The 20,249-nt window shown below is 39.1% G+C and overlaps 1 protein-coding gene across 1 annotated transcript; it reads left to right on the top strand.

Moving 5' to 3' along the window:
• Nucleotides 1-7,033: 7,033 nt before the first annotated feature.
• LOC308535993 (putative ATP-dependent RNA helicase DDX53) lies at nt 7,034-8,947 on the top strand (the record flags this gene model as incomplete). The annotated part of the gene is made up of 1 exon (XM_081115006.1): nt 7,034-8,947. One exon carries the CDS (start codon nt 7,034-7,036, stop codon nt 8,945-8,947), a length of 1,914 nt encoding a protein of 637 aa, XP_080971132.1.
• Between the last annotated feature and the right edge of the window lie 11,302 nt (nt 8,948-20,249).

The raw sequence follows: 20,249 nt of genomic DNA, 5'->3' as shown, positions 1-20,249 counted from the left end.
ATGAGAGCACTGCCTGCTTTTTAAAAAAATCATTCCTGTTGTTCAAACTTTGTCTTGAAATATTGAAAGTTAAAGGGATGATTTAAAGAAGAGCCTGGACTTCAAATTGCCTAGAGCCATGTGAATCAGAGGGTTATCTGACTGTCTTAGGTAAAGGGACAAGCAAACGCATTTATAAATGTCAGACATGGCCCCTGGGGGGGGGGGGGGCTACTGATGCAGACAGCCAGAGCCAGCATTAAACAATTATTCAAAGGGCTTGGTTCAATATCATTGCTGACCAGAAGTCTGGGAAAGAAATCATTTTGATGTGCTTAGAAGACTGTATCTTTCCCTGATCCTCCGCCACTGCAGAACCTCTTTAGTGGAGCCAGCAGCTCCTGTGGTCTGAACATAGAAATTGCAACTGCAGCTACTGAGCAGCTGGGATGATGCTCCCATTTCACATCTCGACATTCAGTACTTGCTCTGAACTTTAGTCACCTGTGACTTATTAGGGAACTCAACCGCATACATTCATATGTGTTCTTGTATCTGACAGTCTCTTCTGACGCTTTAATTCAATCCAACCATATCATATCTCAGTGATACTATCACTGGTTATCACCATAATAATCAGTGTGGTTCCTTCTTGCAATGGAGCTATATTTCAAGCTATTATTCTGATTGTGTTTTGCTTTTCCCGGTCCCCCTCTTCATTCTCGCTGGTACACCGAGGGCCAATTTCATTCTTTCAGTCTACATTGAAGTTGAAATAAAGGTACATAAAAATATTCAAATAAGCTTTTAACTTTTGTGTCAAATGAAGAGTCTCAGAAACGTGTGTGTCAGCTTTTCCTGTCCCAGGGAGTAGATGAGACAGAGTCTAGACAGAGTGTAAAGATATAACCAAATAGAGACTCAAATAGAAGGATGTGAGGAATGAATATTCTGTCACAATAACTAGAGTGCAAAGTAAAAGGGATTCCCCTCCTCTTACCCCTGCCAGCTCATAACCTGTGAACAACCCACCTTTCAATAATAGTGGACATTTATAAGTCCCCTTCCCCCACTACTATTGACTAATAGGTGGGGATGGGAGACATAAAAGGAGAATGTCAGCCCTTGGTAAGTAGAACTAAATAGGGACTGTTGGAAGTGTCCTTCTCAAGCAGGGCAACAGCAGACACATTTACTGTTCCACATGCATTTAAAGAACTATATCAAGGATTAAGTTTAGCTGCTTGTTACAGAAAACCCCAAATAGTAGTGGTGTAAACAACAAAGAAGTGTATCTGTAAAAGAAGTCTAAATCTCCTTCCATTTATTACTCTGCCCGCCTCTTTATATCTCATGGTCCCAGATGGCAACATAAATTCTAGCCTTCGAGTCTATATTCCAGTAGAAGGAAGGAAAGAAAAGGGACAATCCCTCCCTCTAAGAAAACTTCCTATGAGTTTCACATGACATTTCCAATTATATCTATTTGCCAGAAATTGATCACTTAGCTGCAAGAGAAGCTGGGAAATTATGGCCTTTATTCTGAGCAGCAAAAATCATGGGTTCTATTTCTCAGGAAGAAATGGGAAACAGATATTAGGAGATAATCAGAGTGATCTTTCATTTTGTTAAAAACAAGACAACAGGCCCCAAATGGAATCACTTATGCTAAATACCATGTCACTACACTGAGACTTTATTATAATTCTGGCATTCCCACAAATTGAATCTTACACAAAACAATCAAAAAAATTGTCTGAGCAGCACTAGTTGGGCAATCTGCCATATAGATTCCTGTCATCCCCTAAAGAAAAGTACCCTTGCAATAGCCAGTCCACTTTTTGTCCTTAGCACAACTTCCTTTTGCCTGCTCCCTTCTGCCTATAAAAGTTTTCCATTTTGCACGGCTCCTCAGAGCTCCCTTCTGTCTGCTAGATAAGATGCTGCCCAATTCATGTTGTTGAATAAAGCCAATAATATCTTTAAAATTCACTCAGTTGAATTTTGTTTTTTAACAATTTACAATGGAGTAGAATATGGGTAGAAGATTAGAGGAAGAAAGACAGATAAAAGAACAGAAACAATGCATAAGTTCTTGGCATTTAGGCTTTTTAAGAGTGGAGTATAGCTGAAACCGGTTTGGCTCAGTGGATAGAGCGTCGGCCTGCGGACTGAAAGGTCCCGGGTTCGATTCCGGTAAAGGGCATGTACCTGGGTTGCGGGCACATCGTCAGTAGGAGATGTGCAGGAGGCAGCTGATCGATGTTTCTCTCTCATCGATGTTTCTAACTATCTCTCTCCCTTCCTCTCTGTAAAAAGTCAATAAAATATATTTAAAAAAAAAGAGTGGAGTATAAAAATATCAGTACCCACATAAGGTGGCAACAAAGAAGTGTATCTGTAAAAGAAGTCTAAATCTATTTCCATTTATTACTCTGCTAGCCTATGAACAGGAAATTTTAATAGTTCCATTACTTGCAGTAAAAAATGTAATACTTGCAATAGAAGATGTAGGATCAGGGAATAGTCCTTCATTCAGGATTGGAGTCAAGTCAAGAAGGGCTGCTGTCAGAACCAGCTTAATAATTCCCTTGTTTGAAAAGGGCATCACCAATGCTATATGCAAATGAGGCAACAAAAGGGAGTACAGGGAACCAAGATGGCGGCATAGGTAAACATCGGAAATTGCTGCCTCACACAACCACTTCAAAAATACAACTAAAAGACAAAACAGACATCATCCAGAACAACAGGAAGGCTGGCTGAGTTGAAATTCTACAACTAGAAGGAAAGAGAAAAGCACACTGAGACTCAGAGGAGGTGCGGAAGTAAAGTGCAGAGGTAGGGAGGCGCACGCGGCAAGGGCTGGCAACTGAGGACACGGTTGTCTTTTTCAATCGGGAGGGAGACACAAGCTCCTGACTGCTCTGAACGCCATTTCCAGGTGAGTCTCTGGGGACCCAGACTTATACAGGAAGAAACTTGACTGTCTGGCATCGGGCAGAACTTGAGGGCGGCTTTCTCTCAGAGGTGCTTGCAGCCATTACCGCAGAACAGTGAGACCCCGGGCCTCTTAGGGCAGGGCTGAGGATCAGCCATAGCTGTTTGCTCTGCCCTGTTGGTTCCCTGAGACCCCGCCACACCCAAGCTGTGTGCAGAGGCTTGTGCACATGAAAAGCCTGGCCCTTTGCAATCTGAAAATTACCTAACTAACTGCAGCTGGGTCAGAGAGACCCATAACTTCCAAAAGAAGGCCCACGGCCCTACAGCAGCTTGCATTGCTTCACAGCTGGGCCTCATCTGGGCACCTCCAAACCCCAAACAAAGAAGAGGAATCTGCAGATCTCTCCATAGCTCCTGCTGGGTAGCCTCAGGCAGAGGCTAAATTACCACCTCCTTAGAGATCCAAGAGCCAGTATACCCAGTGGTCAGAGTGGACCATCCAGATTAGAACTCCTCAGATCCATAAGGGACACACTCAGGTGGCAGGTTCAGTGAGCACCAAAGCCCCACTGAAGCAAGTCTTGCCCCAGAAGGGTGTCTTTAGCACAGAAGTTCTCCCACCATAACCACAGCTGATTCTCACAGCCAATTGGCCTGGAGGTCAATTACTCCCAGTGATACCTATAACAATCACAGCTTAACTACAGCAAGACTGTGCACAAAGACCACAAAGGGGTGTACCAAGAGTGTCCACCTCAGGTAATTGGGGAGGCTGAGCCCTGGGTCCTATAGGACACCTAGCACACAAAGCCACTCTACAAACACAGGGAAGCAGCCAAAATGTGGAGACAAAGAAATTGGTCACAAATGACAGAAATGGAAGAAAGCAAACTACTGGATATAGAGTTCAAAACCATGGATATAAGGTTTTTCAAGAATTTTATAGAAACCGCCAATAAATCTAGTGAGACCCTCGAGGATATGAAAAAGGACCAACTAGAAATTAAGCATACACTGACTGAAATAAAAAATATTATACAGAGATCCAACAGCAGACTAAAGGATCCCAAGAATCAAGTCAAATATTTGAAATATGAAGAAGCATAAAAAGCCCAACCGGAAAAACAAAAAGAAAAAAGAATTCAAAAATATGAAGATAGTGTAAGGGGCCTCTGGGACAGCTTCAAGTGTACCAACATCAGAATTATAGGGGTGCCAGAAGATGAGAGAGAGCAAGATATTGAAAACCTATTTGAAGAAATAATGACAGAAAACTTCCCCCACCTGGTGAAAGAAATGGACTTACAGGTCCAAGAAGCGCAGAGAACCCCAAACAAAAGGAATCCAAAGAGGACCACACCAAGACACATCATCATTAAAATGCCAAGAGCAAAAGATAAAGAGAGAATCTTAAAAACAGCAAGAGAAAGAAACTCAGTTACCTACAAGGGAATACCCATACGACTGTCAGCTGATTTCTCAACAGAAACTTTGCAGGCCAGAAGGGAGTGGCAAGAAATATTCAAAGTGATGAATACCAAGAACCTACAACCAAGATTACTTTATCCAGCAAAGCTATCATTCAGAATTGAAGGTCAGATAAAGTGCTTCACAGATAAGGAAAAGCTAAAGGAGTTCATCACCACCAAACCAGGATTATATGAAATGCTGAAAGGTATCCTTTAAGAAGAGGAAGAGGAAGAAAAAGGTAAAGATACAAATTATGAACAACAAATATGCATCTATCAACAAGTGAATCTAAGAATCAAGTGAATAAATAATCTGATGAACAGAATGAACTGGTGATTATAATAGAATCAGGGACATAGAAAGGGAATGGACTGACTATTCTTGGGGGGGAAAGGGGTGTGAGAGATGAGGGAAGAGACTGGACAAAAATCATACACCTATGGATGAGGACAGTGGGAGTGGGGGTAAGGGCAGAGGGTGGGGTGGGAACCGGGTGGAGGGGAGCTATGGGGGAAAAAAATAGGAACAACTGTAATAATCTTAACAATAAAGATTTAATAAAGAAAATCACAAAAAAAACAAAACAAGAACATTTGTATGCATGCTAATCTACTCTTGTTTTAATCAGATTATAAAATAAAGCAACAGCTTGCAGGCTGGGTCTTTTCTGTCCTCATTCAGGCACAGGAGATCCACTGTGCCCCAGCTGTAAAAAAAAAAAAAAAAAAAAAAAAAAAAAAAAGTTCCTACTGTGAACCAAGTAGTGTAACTGTGAGTTTGTGTCTGTGTGTATAAGATAGGTATTATTATGTCAGTCTACAGATAGCAGCGCCAAGGTATAAGAAGCTCAAAGCTTGCTCTAAAAAACCCCACAACCCAAGTATAATCATGAGAAATTACATCAGGCGTACCTAATTGGAAGGATATTCTACAAAAATACCTACCATTACTCCTCAAAACTGCCAAGGCCATGAAAAATAAGGAAAGGCTGAAAAACTGTCACAAATCATGCATGACAACTAAATTCAATGCAATGTCCAAGACTGGATCCTGAAACAAAAAAAATACATTAACATAAAACTGATGGTATAAAGTCTGGAGATTAGTTAATAGTAACATACCAGTGTGTGTTTCTTATATTGGACAAATGTGCCATAGTAGTGTGAGATAAGATTGGAGGAAACAAACTTGTTCAATAGAATATGGGAACCCCTTGTACAATCTGTGTAACTTTTCCATAAGTCTAAAATTCTTCCACACACAAAGTTTAATTAAAATATTGAGACCAGGTTCTACTGGCAAATTCCTTTGGAAACTTTGGAGTAAAGAATGCCCAATTGAGTTTCTCAATTCCTGTAATTATCAAAGTTTTCTGAGATACCTAATATGCATTGTGATTATAAGAGATATAGGATGTTATATTTACCAACATATTTGGCCAGCTACCTATTCTTTCTTTAGAAAGTAGTTTTCCAGAAAAATGCTGACATGGAGAAGGTTTTTCCCAGTGTTGCACAGACTTTCACCCAATATCCGATCAGTTTCAAATTTTAATCAGCAACTTTTGCTGAAGAGAGAAAAATTACATGAATATGTAACTGGCAAAAGATTTAAAACTAGAAGATACTATGATGAATGAGAGAATCCACATTAAGGTTATATTAATGGGCTGCTGCAATTGACCATAGGGTGACTATAAATGATAAATATATAGCCTACTTTTAGTTAAATAAAGAAATAAAAAATCAATCATGTAAGTACAGGATTAGGAAGAATGGACTCAAATGCCCATCATGTTCCAGTGAGGGGCTTTGTGTCTTGACTTCATAGGTAGAATGAGTACAACTGCCATGCTTAGTAATGAATACGTATAAAGTTAAGGCCATTTCTGCTAATTTGTGTAGTTCTATGTGCCATATCACAAAAGCTCCTCAATGAATCATTCCCAAAGGAGAAGGAACAGGATGATGTGCATCTTGGAAACCATGACATATCAAGAAATATTTTAGAAAACTAGGAATTTAATCCTGATGAACAGAAACCTTAAGGGGACTTGACAGTGGTCCTTACAATATACAAGGATACAAGGAGAATCAAACCTATTCTGTGTAACTTCAACTTTTGCTGAAGAGAGAAAAATGCCATGAACATGTAACTGGCAAAAGAAGGAGGATCTAAGGAAACAAACAAATCCACTATTTTTCCCCCTGTGGAAATAATTGACTTACTAAAAAAAAAGTCACAACTATGTGGATAAGTTCATTGCTTGCTTCAAATCTGCTCCCAAACTGAGCCAGAATTAGCATGAAGTGAGCAATGGAGGCACCTATGACACCCATGTTGCTGAAACACTCACTCTCAAGGTCCTATAAAGGCCTAAACACTCAACCTCTGAGAGTGAGTGTCACTTTAAATTTTCTTCAGAGATACCTGCTTACCTCACTCTAGTCCCAGGCCTGTGATTGGTCGGGTCATCCCTCTGTGACATCACATTAAATGTTTCCCTAGGTAACGGCTATATAACTACCTATCTACCAGTCAGTATGGTCTGTTTCTCCAGAGCCTGAAGAGAAAGAGACCTGAGGCCACATCTCCCAACTGGAGGTAGGCGATAAGTCTGTATCAATTCTACCATGTAGCAATGGCCTGGGCCCCAAAGCAGAAGTGGGCAGAGACAAACCTAAGGGATCCCAGGGCTGGCAGGGCCTACAGAGATGGCAGGGGGGGCAGACGTGGCAGAGGCCAAGGCTGGGGCAGCTCCTCCAGCTACCTGGAGCCTAGGGCTCCTGGCCCCCGAGGCCCTCCTCTTGTTTTTAAAATAAAAAACAGCCTGATTGGTGCAGTGATTGGTCATGGAGGATCAAAAATAAGAGACATCCAGAGTACGACAAACACGAAAATACAGATCTTCCCGGTACAGGGTGATTCCGAAGCAGACGTAAACATTTTTGGCAGCAAGGAAATGCAAGCAAAGGCCAAAGCAGCTATAGAGACTATTGTTGAAAGGCAAGGAAGCAACTACCAATATTCAGAATGCACTGTTAATAATGCTGCACCCCAACCAGCTGTTGCAAGAGACTTAACCACAGATAACACTGTTAGAGAAGTTCGACCATTGATAGACTGGGATCGAATTAGGGCAAAAGCGACAGACTGGGAGAAAAGACGATGGGAAGACTTAGCACCCATTAAAAAAGACTTTTACATAGAATCCAAAGCAACAAGTTCTCTGTCTCAAATGCAGGCAGACCTTTGGAGGAAGAAACATTTCAATATAATTTGTGATGATTTGAAAGATGGTGAAAAACGGTCTATCCCCAACCCAACTATTAAATTTGAGGACGCTTTCCAGAATTATCCTGAATTAATGAAAAACATTCAAAAAGCAGGCTTTCAAATGCCAACGCCAATTCAATCACAGGTGTGGCCGATTGTTCTACAAGGGATAGATCTTGTAGGAGTCTCCCAGACTGGAACAGGCAAAACTTTGTCTTATTTATTGCCTGGGCTTATTCACATCAGTTCTCAACCAACACCCAGAGAACAGAGGAATGGTCCCGGCATGCTAGTCCTTGCACCGACTAGAGAATTAGCTCTCCAGGTAGCAAATGAATGTTCTAAGTATTCATATAAAAATCTTAAAAGTATTTGCATATACGGTGGCGGAAATAGACAACAACAAATAAAAGACGTTGCCAAAGACATAGACATCATTATTGCAACTCCTGGGCGACTGAATGATCTGCAAATGAATAATTTTGTCAACCTTAGAAGCATAACCTACTTAGTCTTAGATGAAGCTGATAAGATGCTAGACATGGGATTTCAACCTCAGATAATGAAGATTTTATTAGATGTGCGCCCAGATCGGCAAATGATCATGACAAGTGCAACTTGGCCAGATGCCATTCGTCGCCTTTCACAAACTTATTTGAAAGAGCCTATGATCGTTTATGTTGGTACTCTGGATCTAGTTGCTGTAAATACAGTGAAGCAAAATATAATTGTTACCACGGAAGGAGAGAAACGATCTCTTATCAAAGAATTCCTACACAGCCTGTCACCCAAAGACAAAGTCATCGTGTTTGTCAGTAGGAAAATTGTCGCTGATGACTTATCCAGCGATTTAAGCCTCCAAGGCCTACCTGTACAATCCTTGCATGGAAACAGAGAACAGAGTGACCGTGAGCAGGCATTAGATGACTTTAGAAGTGGAAATGTGAAAATACTGATTTCTACTGACTTAGCATCCCGAGGTCTTGATGTTGATGATATCACACATGTGTATAATTACGATTTCCCAAGAAACATCGAAGAATATGTACACAGAGTAGGGCGTACTGGAAGAGCAGGGAAGACTGGAATCTCCATTACCCTTATGACTAAAAATGATTGGAAGACTGCCCCTGAATTGATTAAAATTCTGGAAAGATCAAATCAAAGTATCCCAGAAGCTCTTGTAACAATGGCCAAAAAATACAAGTTAGGTGAACAAAATAGAGACACAGGAAACAAATCAAAGCTATTTCAACAAAAACCCAAGGAGTTTCATTAAGATGTGCAGTGAAAAGAAGTTGTGCCAGACTACCAGAAGATTCAAGATAAGTTAAAGATATGCAGTGTTCAAGATACATATTGGAAAGCAGTGGAAACATACTTGTAGTTTGAAGACAACTGATTATTTAATAATACCACTAAGCTTTCAATATTGTGTGTAAACTCCTTAATAAAGTCAAGTGTTTTGAAAATGAAAAAAAAGGGAGTACAGGTATTTTGGGCTTATCTCTTCAGCTCATAAGCATGCTCCATTATCTCATTGGGCTTTACTTAGAAATCACAAGTTCAAAGACAAAATTATGAAGAATTCCAAGACAGTGACAGCAGGGTATTAAAACAAGGGTGAGGCCCATCTTAGTGTGGGGCCCTGTGGAACTGCACATGGAGTTAGTCCAGGAGCTGTGGCAGGCAGGAGGATATACCACTCCTTTCCCCCTTCAGGCAAGGACCTTACCAGGGGTCAGCAAACTCATTAGTCAAAAGAGCCAAATATCAACAGTACAATGCTTAAAATTTCTTTTGAGAGCCAAATTTTTTAAACTTAAACTGTATAGGTAGGTACATTGTTATTAACTTAATTAGGGTACTCTTAAGGCTTAGGAAGAGCCACACTCAAGGGGCCAAAGAGCCGCATGTGGCTCGCGAGGCGAAGTTTGCCGACCACGGACTAGGCCAGTGACAGCGAACCTATGACACGCGTGTCAGAAGGGACACGCCAACTTATTTTTTTGGTTGATTTTTCTTTGTGAAATGGCATTTAATGTATAAAATAAGTATCAAAAATATAAACCTTTGTTTTACTATGGTTGCAAATATCAAAAAATTTCTGTATGTGACATGGCACCAGAGATAAGTTAGGGTTTTTGTTTGTTTGTTTGTTTGTTTGTTTTTAAACATATTTTATTGATTTTTCACAGAGAGGAAGGGAGAGGGATAGAGAGTTAGAAACATCGATGAGACAGAAACATCGATCTGTGCCTGAAACCAAGGTACAGTACATGCCCTTAGCCGGAATCAAACCTGGGACCTTTCAGTCCTCAGGCCGACGCTCTATCCACTGAGCCAAACCGGTTAGGGCAAGTTAGGGTTTTTCAAAATGCTGACTCACCAAGCTCAAAAGGTTCACCATCACTGGACTAGGCCAAGAAGTGAGGAGTGTGGTTAGCTGACAGCCCCCTGGCTGTGATTTTCTTCAGGATCTTTATCAGCTTTAGAGCCAACATCACAATACCCCTGGGGAAGTGCATGCCAATGACTAAGCAAAGCGACAGTCTTCTTAGGGCAACTCCCAGGAAATGACCAAGATACTGGTACTCGGAGCTGGCCATTTCCACCCAACTCGGGACTCTTTAATGGGCGTCCTTTGCCCACTGGGAGGGCAGAGACTTCTTTGCCTCCTGCCAGTTCCTGCCCAATCTTGCTTCTGCATTTTCCCTCCCACAGGTCTAACTCCCAATAAACCTTTTGTATTCCTAGTTTCATCGCAATGTCTGCATCCCCGAAAACCCAATCTGTACCATCTTCGTGAGGAGGTAGTGATTTGTTCTAGAAGAATAACTGGAAAGCTTCCAGGCAAAAATTCATGTAGAGGAAAATGAAGCCCAGGAAGCAGCACAGTGAAAAATCATGAAACATTGTGCTGCTCTTTTCTAAAAAAATATATTTCTTTATTGATTTCAGAGAGGAAGGCAGAAGGAGAGAAAGATAGAAACATCAATGATAAGAGAGAATCATTGATTGGCTGACTCCTGCATGCCCCCTACTGGGTATCGAGCCCACAAACCAGGCATGTGCCCTTGGCCGGAATAGAACAGGACCCTACAGTCTGCAGGCCAAAGCTCTATCCACTGAGCCAAACCGGCTAGGGCAGTGATGGGAACCTTTTGAGCTCAGCGTGCCAGCATTTTGAAAAACCCTAACTTAACTCTGGTGCCGTGTCACATACAGAAATTTTTTGATATTTGCAACCATAGTAAAACAAAGATGCATATTTTTGATATGTATTTTATATATTTAAACCCCATTTAACAAAGAAAAATCAATCAAAAAAATGAGTTTGCGTGTCACCTTTGACACGCATGTCATAGGTTAGCCATCACTGGGCTAGGGCCATTGTGCTGCTCTTGATGGTGCAGAGAATGCGTGTGTTGATACTGGGGGGAGGTGGAGTAGAGACGGGACTGGAGAACCAAACCTGGAAATTGACATTGGCAATACAATTCACTAGATAATAGCTCTTCCTTGGAGTCTACCAAATGATGGTATTTTAAAAACAAAAGTGGTAGCACTTCAATTGTGATATGCATATAATTCAAGTGTGATTGCTAAGGGCCTATATGGATTATCATTCAGAAAGAACTTCAGGGATGCTGGTGAGCATGTACCAATCTATATGTGTACATTCCCTGGTCTTGATAACTGTACTGTTGGGGGAAGCTGAAGGAAGGGTACATTGGACTTCTCTGTGAGTCTATCATTATTTTGCCTGGAACTTCCTGTGAGTCTATAAAAACTTAAAGTTGTAGCTTAATGCTTCAGTGATTCTCCATCCTATACATTTTGCTTTATTGAGACCACATGCTATTCAAACTTACGATAATTTTCTCATGACATGAAAAATTCCTTAGAAACATATAATCTTTGAAGACGGCATGATCTCCATTGGTATATTTGTGACATATTCCTATTAATTTCTTATTGTCTGCATTCTTACCAACAGTGTACTAGGGTTCCCTTTTCTCCACATCCTTGGCCACATTTGTTTTTTGTTGATTTATTGATGGTAGCCATTCTGAGAGGTGTGAGGTGACATTGAGCATATTTTCACATGTTTCTTGGCCATCTGTATGTCCTCTTCGGAGAACTGTCTATTCAGGTCCTTTACCCATTTTAGTTGGATTGTTTTGTGTGTGTTTAATTGTATGAGTTCTTTATAAATTTTGAATAATAACACTTTATCAAATGTATCATTGACTAATATGTTCTCCCATTCAGTGGGTTGTCTCTTCATTTTGTTGATGGTTCCTTTTGTTGTGCAAAAGCTTTTTAGTTTGATGTAGTCCCATTTATTTATTTTTTTCTTTTGCTTCCCTTGCCTGAGGAGATATATCAGAAAAACATATTACTAAGAGAAATGTCTGAGATTTAATGCCTATGTTTTCTACTAAGAATTTTATGGTTTTGATTCTTGCATGTATGTCTTTAATCCATTTTGAGTTTATTCTTATATGTGGTATAAGAGGGTCTAGTTTCATTTTTTTGCTTATATCTATCCAATTTTCCCAACATCATTTATTTAATAGACTATCTTTACCCCATTGTATGTTCTTGACTCCTTTGTCATATATTAATTGATCAGATAGGCTTATTTATGGGCTCTCTATTCTGTTCCATTGATCCATGTCTGTATTTATGCTAACACCATGCTGTTTTGACTACTATGGCCTTGCAGTACAGTTTGATATCAGGTAACGTGATGCCCCAAATTTTGTTATTTTTCAGTATTGCTGTAGCTATTTGGTGTCTTTTGGGGTTCCATATAGTTTTTAGAAAATGTTTTTTTATTGATTTCAGAGAGGAAGGGAGAAGGACAGAGAGATAGAAACATCATTGTTGAGAGAGAATCATTTATTGACTGCCTCCTGCACACCTCCCACTAGTGACTGAGCCTGCAACCCGGGCATGTGCCCTGACCGGAAATTGAATAGTGACCTCCTGGTTCCTAGGTCGATACTCAACCACTGAGCCATGCCGGCCAGGCCATTTGTATATCTTCTTGGGAGAAGTGCCTATTCAAATCTTTTGCCTATTTTTAAAATTGGGTTATTTCTCTGTTGTTGAGTTATAAAATAGCCTATGAACCTTAGCATGAATACTGCAATACAACTGGAATTCAAAAGACCTTGGAGAATAAGTGTTTTTTTCCTTGCAATGTGAATTAGGGAAGTTTTAATTCCTTTTGAAACTATATTTGTGAAACTGGAATTTTTCAATTTGTATCCATTAAGCAAACAAAATCAGAACTGATTGGATGTCTAATATGATATGTATATTGTCTTGCCCAAAGACAACCTCAATTTAATACTCTGATTCAAGCTAAGCAGTTTTTATACTTAATTATTTAAACTTTAACTTGTCTGTGCTTAAAATGTATTTTCTTGCTTTTTCATGCATAAAGGTACATTTTTATATCAAAAGTTTGGTTTATTTTATTTTTAAATATATTTTTATTGATTTCAGAGAGGAAGGGAGAGGAAGAGAGAGTTAGAAACATCAATGATGAGAAAGAACCATTGATCAGCTGCCTCCTGCATGCCCCCTACTGGGGATCAAGCCACAACCCAGGCATGTGTCCTTGACTGGAATCAAACCCTGAACCCTTCAGTCTGCAGGCCAACGCTCTATCCACAGAGCCAAACCAGCTAGGGCAGTATGGACATTTTTTTCATGAATAACTTTTGTTTATAACTAATTACCATGTAATAAAAAATGATCATTTATATTACCAAATATGTAAAGGAAGAAAAACCATTTAGGTAAGGGGTGTGTGTTTGTGTATGAACTTATATTTCTTTTTCTCTTAAAATGATTATATTTATATCTTTTTTCTTTTGTTTTCTTTTCTTCCCTTTTTTCTTTTTTGTCTCAAAGATCTGCATGGTCACTGCCATCCTCTGATGTTTCCAATAATTCTTCTTATCCATGAGTACGGTATATGCTTCCATTTATTTGTATCTTTTTCAATTTTTTCAGTATCTTATAATTTTCCAAGTATAGTGCTTTTACCTCCTTGTTTAAATTTATTCCTAGTTATTTTATTTTTTTGGATGCAATTGTAAATTGGATTTTTTTTAGTTTCACTTTCTGATAGTTCATTATCTATGCTAATAAAAGCATAATATGCTAATTAGAATGGTCCTTCAGGACAACCTTCTGGAAGAAGCCGGGGCTGCGAGGGAAGCAGGGGTCCTGGGTGCCTGCCAGCTGCCCAGGTCCCAGTTGCCGGCAGCTGGGGGAAGGAAGTCCTACTCTTGCACAGATTTCACGCATCCAGACTCTAGTTTGTATTTAAAAATGCAACAAAGCCTTGGCTGGTGTGGTTCAGTTGTTTGGATCGTTGCTCCTAAATGTGCTGGGTTTGATTCTCAGTCAGGGCACTTACCCAGGTTGCTGGTTGGATCCCAGTGGGGACTCGTGCGGGCGACAACCTATCACTGTTTTTTTTTTCTCTCTCTCTCTCTCTGAAATCAATTTTTAAAAATGCAACCGATTTCCAAATATTTATCCTTCCTGTTTCTTTTTGCAAATAAAAGTACATATTTTTCTTATATGAAGGCAGAGACACACACAAATAAATATACATATGTGTTATATATTCTTTTATACCTTGCTTTTATCACTTATATTCTGAAACATCACTCATATCAGTTCATAGAGATCATCTTCATTGTTTTATATGGCTGCATAGTGTTCCACTGTATAGACATATCAAAGTTTATGCAAACATTTTCCTACGGATGGGCATGCAAATTGTTTAGAATATTTTGCTATTAAAAATAATTCCAAAGCAAATAACCTTGCCCATGCGTTTTTCCTTTTTGAGGAAGTGTATCATTAGGTTAAATTCCTAGAAGTAGGACTGCTGGGTCAAAGGGTGAATGTATAAGTGATTTTGTTAGATATTATCAAATTCCTCTCAAAAAATGTTGCACCATTTTCCACTTGAGCTAGCAGTGTATGAGAGGGTGATGCATGTCTGTCGACAAAGAAGAACATTTTAAAAAACGGAAGATGTTGTCCCCAGAAAATGCTTAAAACTAAGTGTAAAGTAAAATTAGAAAGTCACAGGAGAAAATACATAGAGATATACATGTCATAAATGAAAAGTGAGTTGGAAAAAAAGAACTTAAAGTTCCAAATCCTAAACTGAAATGGCATAATCAAAATCTGCTGTAGAAGCAGTAAAGAATTCAATTAGAGTTGCCAAAAATTAAACCAGAAATAAACCAGAAATATGAAGGACAAATTTGATTAGCTCTCTCAGAATTCAGAGGAAAAAGGAAAAGATGATAAACGACATAGGAAGATGCTCTAATAACATAATTATAGGTATTTCTCAGGAAGAACCTCTTAAAACAGACTCAAGGGAAAGGGGTGGAACAAAGAATAAATATTAACTTATTTAAGGAAAAAATAAGAATTAAAAAATAGACATGATAATCCATGTTAGAGTAGAAGAAAACTTTCTTAACATGGGTGTTGGGGTCCAGCCCCAGCAGGTCCAGGGGTTCCCAAAGGTGTGGACGGAGTCAGAGAAGAATGAATGACACAGAGGCAGCATTCAGTTGATCAGCATGGTTGGGTTCTCTTTTTATTGTTCTATTACATCTATATTTATACTATTTGATCCATAAGCATGCCTCTATAATTACATGATGGTATGTTTCAGGGAACCTTCTACAGTTCCTAGTTTCATTTCCATAATCCTGTCTCTGTCTAGTTCTGTGGATTTTAATCTTGTCTAGGTTAATCTCTGTGTTCCATTACAGGGGCTATTCCAAGGCCACTGCTCTACTGATAGGCTACTAGGAAGTGACTGAAGGAGATTATCCTACCCAGTAAAGGTCATGTCCTCCCAGCCTCGCTGCTTGCCTTCCCTGGGACTGCCCTGTGTCAGTGGATCTCCAGGGGTATAGACTTTGGTGCTTTCCCTGGTGGGCAGACCCCTGGGGACGTGGTCCCAACAAGTCCCAAATTTATTGCCAACAGTCTTAGTCCAAGTTCTTCATAAGCAGTACCTGGTATTTCTGTAACACTAGGGGGACTTACTGATTTATTCTCTTCCTTAGTCCTGTTAACCCCTAACCTGGGGAAACAACCTTTCTCGGGGAGGTGGTCCTGGTTAAAACACATAGCGCTTAAGAGGGGGAGCAAACATATTCATATACGCCAGGTCTCTTGTAACATAAGCTGTGCAGATGTTTCTTCCCTGCAGCGACTGCGTCAAGCAACAAGGGTGGATTGGCTTCCGGCACATGGGGATTAATAAATACCCAAAAATTAAAACTCCGCAAATTGAAAGGATTCACGATAGATAGATATATATGCATACATGCATTTGTGTGTGTGTGTGTGTGTGTGTGTGTGTGTGTGTGTGTCTACATGCACACACAGACTCATATTATCCACACAAAATTGTGTAAGTTAGGGATAAATTAAACAATTTCCTGCAAGTATTCTGGAAATAAAGATATCTCTTTTAAAGATGGTGAATAAAACTGCCAAATATAAACTTTCTAGATAAATATTTAGGAATAGTTATCACCCTAATTAAATTAACCAAGACAGTTTTTAATTGGTGAAATGATTCTAAAAATCATTTAAATATATAAAAATATATTTACAGAAAGAATATGTAAGAATGTTATAAATAATTTGTAAAGAGTTTTGGGAAGTAACTAATCCTTTCATCGGATAATGTTTACTGTAAAACAACAATAAGTAAGTCAATGTGGCATCAGTGGCAAAGTGGCAAGAATAAGCAGGTCAAGCCCTAACTGGTTTGGCTCAGTGGATAGAGCATCGGCCTGCGGACTGAAAGGTCCCAGGTTCGATTCCGGCCAAGGGCATGTACCTTGGTTGCGGGCACATCCCCAGTAGGGAGTGTGCAGGAGGCAGCTGATCGATGTTTCTCTCATCGATGTTTCTAACTCTCTATCCCTCTCCTTTCCTCTCTGTGAAAAATCAATAAAATATATATTTAAAAAAAATAAGCAGGTCAATATAACAGAGGAGATGGTTCAAAACCAGATCTCAGTATTTATATTAGATAAGGTAAAACACATCTGTGGAGAATGGAAGGATTTTTCAACAGTTTTGTGATTGGTTAATATTTGGGTTTGTGAGGGGGTGACTATTCAGATCCTCACAATAGAGCACATAGCAAAATACAAACCAGTAGATTCAGATTAAATAATCAAATTTTCAAATATCAAACCATCAAAAAAACAAAAGGAGATTAGATTTTACCCATCAGGTTTCTAAGTTTAAAAACAATGGGAGAAAGCACTGAAGGATAAATATAAGCACATAAACTTAAAATTTCTATATACCTAAAATGCCACAAATGATACTAAAATATAAATTGGAACAAACTATTTGCAGTGAAAATACCAAATGAGGGGTTAACATCTTATTATTAAAGCACTTACAGAAAGGTATAAACTGATCATTCACAACAGAAGAAAGTGAAATGGTTAATAAATATATTACTGATAAACATATTGATTACTGATAAAGTATTTCATTAGTAATCAAGGAAACACTGACTAGAAGAGCAACACCATGCTGATTGTTCACCTGTCAAGGTAAGAAAGGTAAAAAGAAGTTAACTTGCTTAATGTTGGAGTGAGGGCAGTAAGAAGACAGTCATTCTTAGACATTGCTGGTGAGGTATAAATTTGTATGATCTTTTGGGCAAATACTATAAATTGGTAATTTCAAAGAGTTTAAAAAATGTTCCTACTTTCTTACCCAATAATTCTATTTTTAGGATTCTATCTCAAGGAAATTCTGAGAACTATGTACAATATTTTCTGCACAAAAATGTTCATGCCATGTTATCTATTATATAAAAAATGGAAAGTACTAAATGTTTAATGTTAGAAGATAATGGTTAAGTAAATTATAGTTCATGACATGGATAAAATGTAGTTTTTCTAAATTAAAATGTCTGTATTGTGTAATTACTTAAGTATTTTATATTTATTTGCTCATTGAATCCTCACTACAATGATACTGGATATTTTTCCTTGATCCTTCCAGGTGCACCCAACACTATTCTCTAGCCCAGTGGTTCTCAACCTTCCAAATGCCGAGAACCTTTAATACAGCTCCTCATGTTGTGGTGACCCCCAACCATAAAATTATTTTCGTTGCTACTTCATAACTGTAATGTTGCTGCTGTTATGAATCATCATGTAAATATCTGATATGCAGGATATATTTTCATTGTTACAAATCGAACATAATTAAAGCATAGCGATTCGCACAAAAGCAATATGTAATTATATATGTGTTTTCCGATGGTCTTAGGCGACCCCTGCGAAAGGGTCGTTCGACCCCCCAAGGGGTCTCGACCCACAGGTTGAGAACCCCTGCTCTAGCCTGTTCTGTCCCCTGAAGGTTGACCTATCAGGACTCATTTACAGGCTCCCTTGCCTTCCAGCTTCTGGTTAGGTGAAGTCAGTTAAGAGGACCAGCAGGAGATTGGAGGGAGGGAGGAGAGGAAGATTGGGTGTTTATCTGTCCTGGCTCCCTCCCTGAGGGTTTCCTGGGGGCTGACTGCCTCTCTGAACTAAAGAACACAGCTTGAATCAGGCAGCCCTTTCCAAAAACCAGTATTGCCAGGTTCTGATTACTGCTCTCTCCCCTATAGTAATGCTTTCTTGCTGTCCCCAGTCTGGATAACAGCACAATTCCTTGTGGTTTCTCTCCATTTTACCCACATCTTTTAAAACACTTCCTTTATGATAACTCTCTTCAAATGATCTGCAGTTTGCTGTTTCCTTCTGGAATCCTGACAGAACAATTTATGAGACTGTATGGGGAGGAGATAGGCACAGAGAAGTTAAGTAAGTTGCCCCAGGTCACACAAGGGAAGAAATAATACTTGTACGATGTCATAATTATTTCTTGATTAATCTATTTTAAAATTATTTTTATTATTTTTATTACAATAGACATACAAAATATACAATACAAACAATAAAGTGAATAGAGAAAACACTCCTATTTCTACCCATCATTTTTATCCATCATTCATTTAATGAGACTTCCATATTTTTATTTCCATAAAAATACTCTATACCTTCATCTGGCGGTTTCAAAGTCACTTGAAACTCAACATGGTCAAGATCTTTTAAATCCTAGCCATGACCAAGTCCTGTCAATTTGACATGTAAATGTCTCTAATGTTCCACATCTGTCCAGTTCCACTGCTGCCATCCACCTTAATGATCACCTCTTCTTTAAAGAATTCCGAAGTTTGGTTTCCCTCTATTTTTGTCTCCTTCAATCCATTAGTCAGACTGCAGGCAGATAGACTTTTTCTAAATGCAATCTAGTCACATTGCTCTCTGCTTAAAAAATTGTAGTGGCTTGCGTTGCGTTGTTTTAGAATACATACCAAGCCTGACCAGTGTGGCTCAGTGGTTGAGCACAGAGACCCATGAACCAAGAGGTGACCGGTTCGATTCCCAGTCAGGCCACATGCCCTGGTTGCAGGCTCCATTCCCAGTTGGGGGCTTGCTGGAGGCAGCTGACCCATGGTTCTCTATCAATGTTTCTATCTCTCTGTCTTTCTCCCTTCCTCTCTCTCTAAAATATATATGAATATATATAAAAGAATATGTACCAAGATCGTATTGGGGCCAGCAGATCTCGGTAACTTTGTTTCTGGCTTCTCCCCTTGCTATAGCTCCATTGGCTGGCTGTCAGTGGCTTCAGTAAACAATGCTTCTAGCTACCCCAGGACCTTTGTCCACATTGTTCCCTCTTTCTGGAACATTTTTAAAGCCTTCTTCCCAAAGTTAACCTTGAGAGTGGTCAGGACACCCTAACTCTTTCTTAGTACTATAGACCTTTCCAAAAATAAGATTGATTAGAGTTTGGATTGACAATAAAGCTTGTGGTTGTCTATGTCCTTGTATTGGCTCTGCTAATGACTACATGATTGATGAAAGTCTCCAACTGTCTTGTGTCACCTCTGTATCCTCTGTACCCTGCCCTGTAGCTAGCATAGAGTATGAAATAAAATATTTCAATGAAAACAACAGGAATAAGGAGAAATTTGGACAGGATCATATTTTAAAGGGCTGAATTCTTTTTTAAAATATATATTTTATTTTTTAATTTTTTTAATTTTTTAACTTTTTATTTATTTTTTCTCTCTTTTTTGTTTTTTAATTTTTTAAAAATATATATTTTTATTGATTTCAGAAAGGAAGGGAGGAAGAGAGAGAGGGAGAGAGAGGGAGAGAGATAGAAACATCAACGATGAGAGAGAATCATTGATCAGCTGCCTCTTGCATGCCCCACACTGGGGATCAAGCCCATGACCCAGGAATGTGTCCTGACTGGGAATGGAACTATGCCCTCCTGGTTATGGGCCAATGCTCAATCACTGAGCCATGCTGGCTGGCCAGAGGGCTGAATTTATATCAATTTCTTCTGCTTCAAAGTCTAACAAGATAAAAATGATAACTATTTAGTAGTAAAAGCTATTAAAACTGGATAAAGAA

This window comes from Myotis nattereri (genome assembly GCF_964212035.1).
Source record: "Myotis nattereri genome assembly, chromosome: X".
NCBI lineage: Eukaryota > Metazoa > Chordata > Mammalia > Chiroptera > Vespertilionidae > Myotis > Myotis nattereri.
The sequence above is the reverse complement of the archived record's forward strand: the minus strand, read 5'-3'. Positions and strand labels throughout refer to the sequence as shown.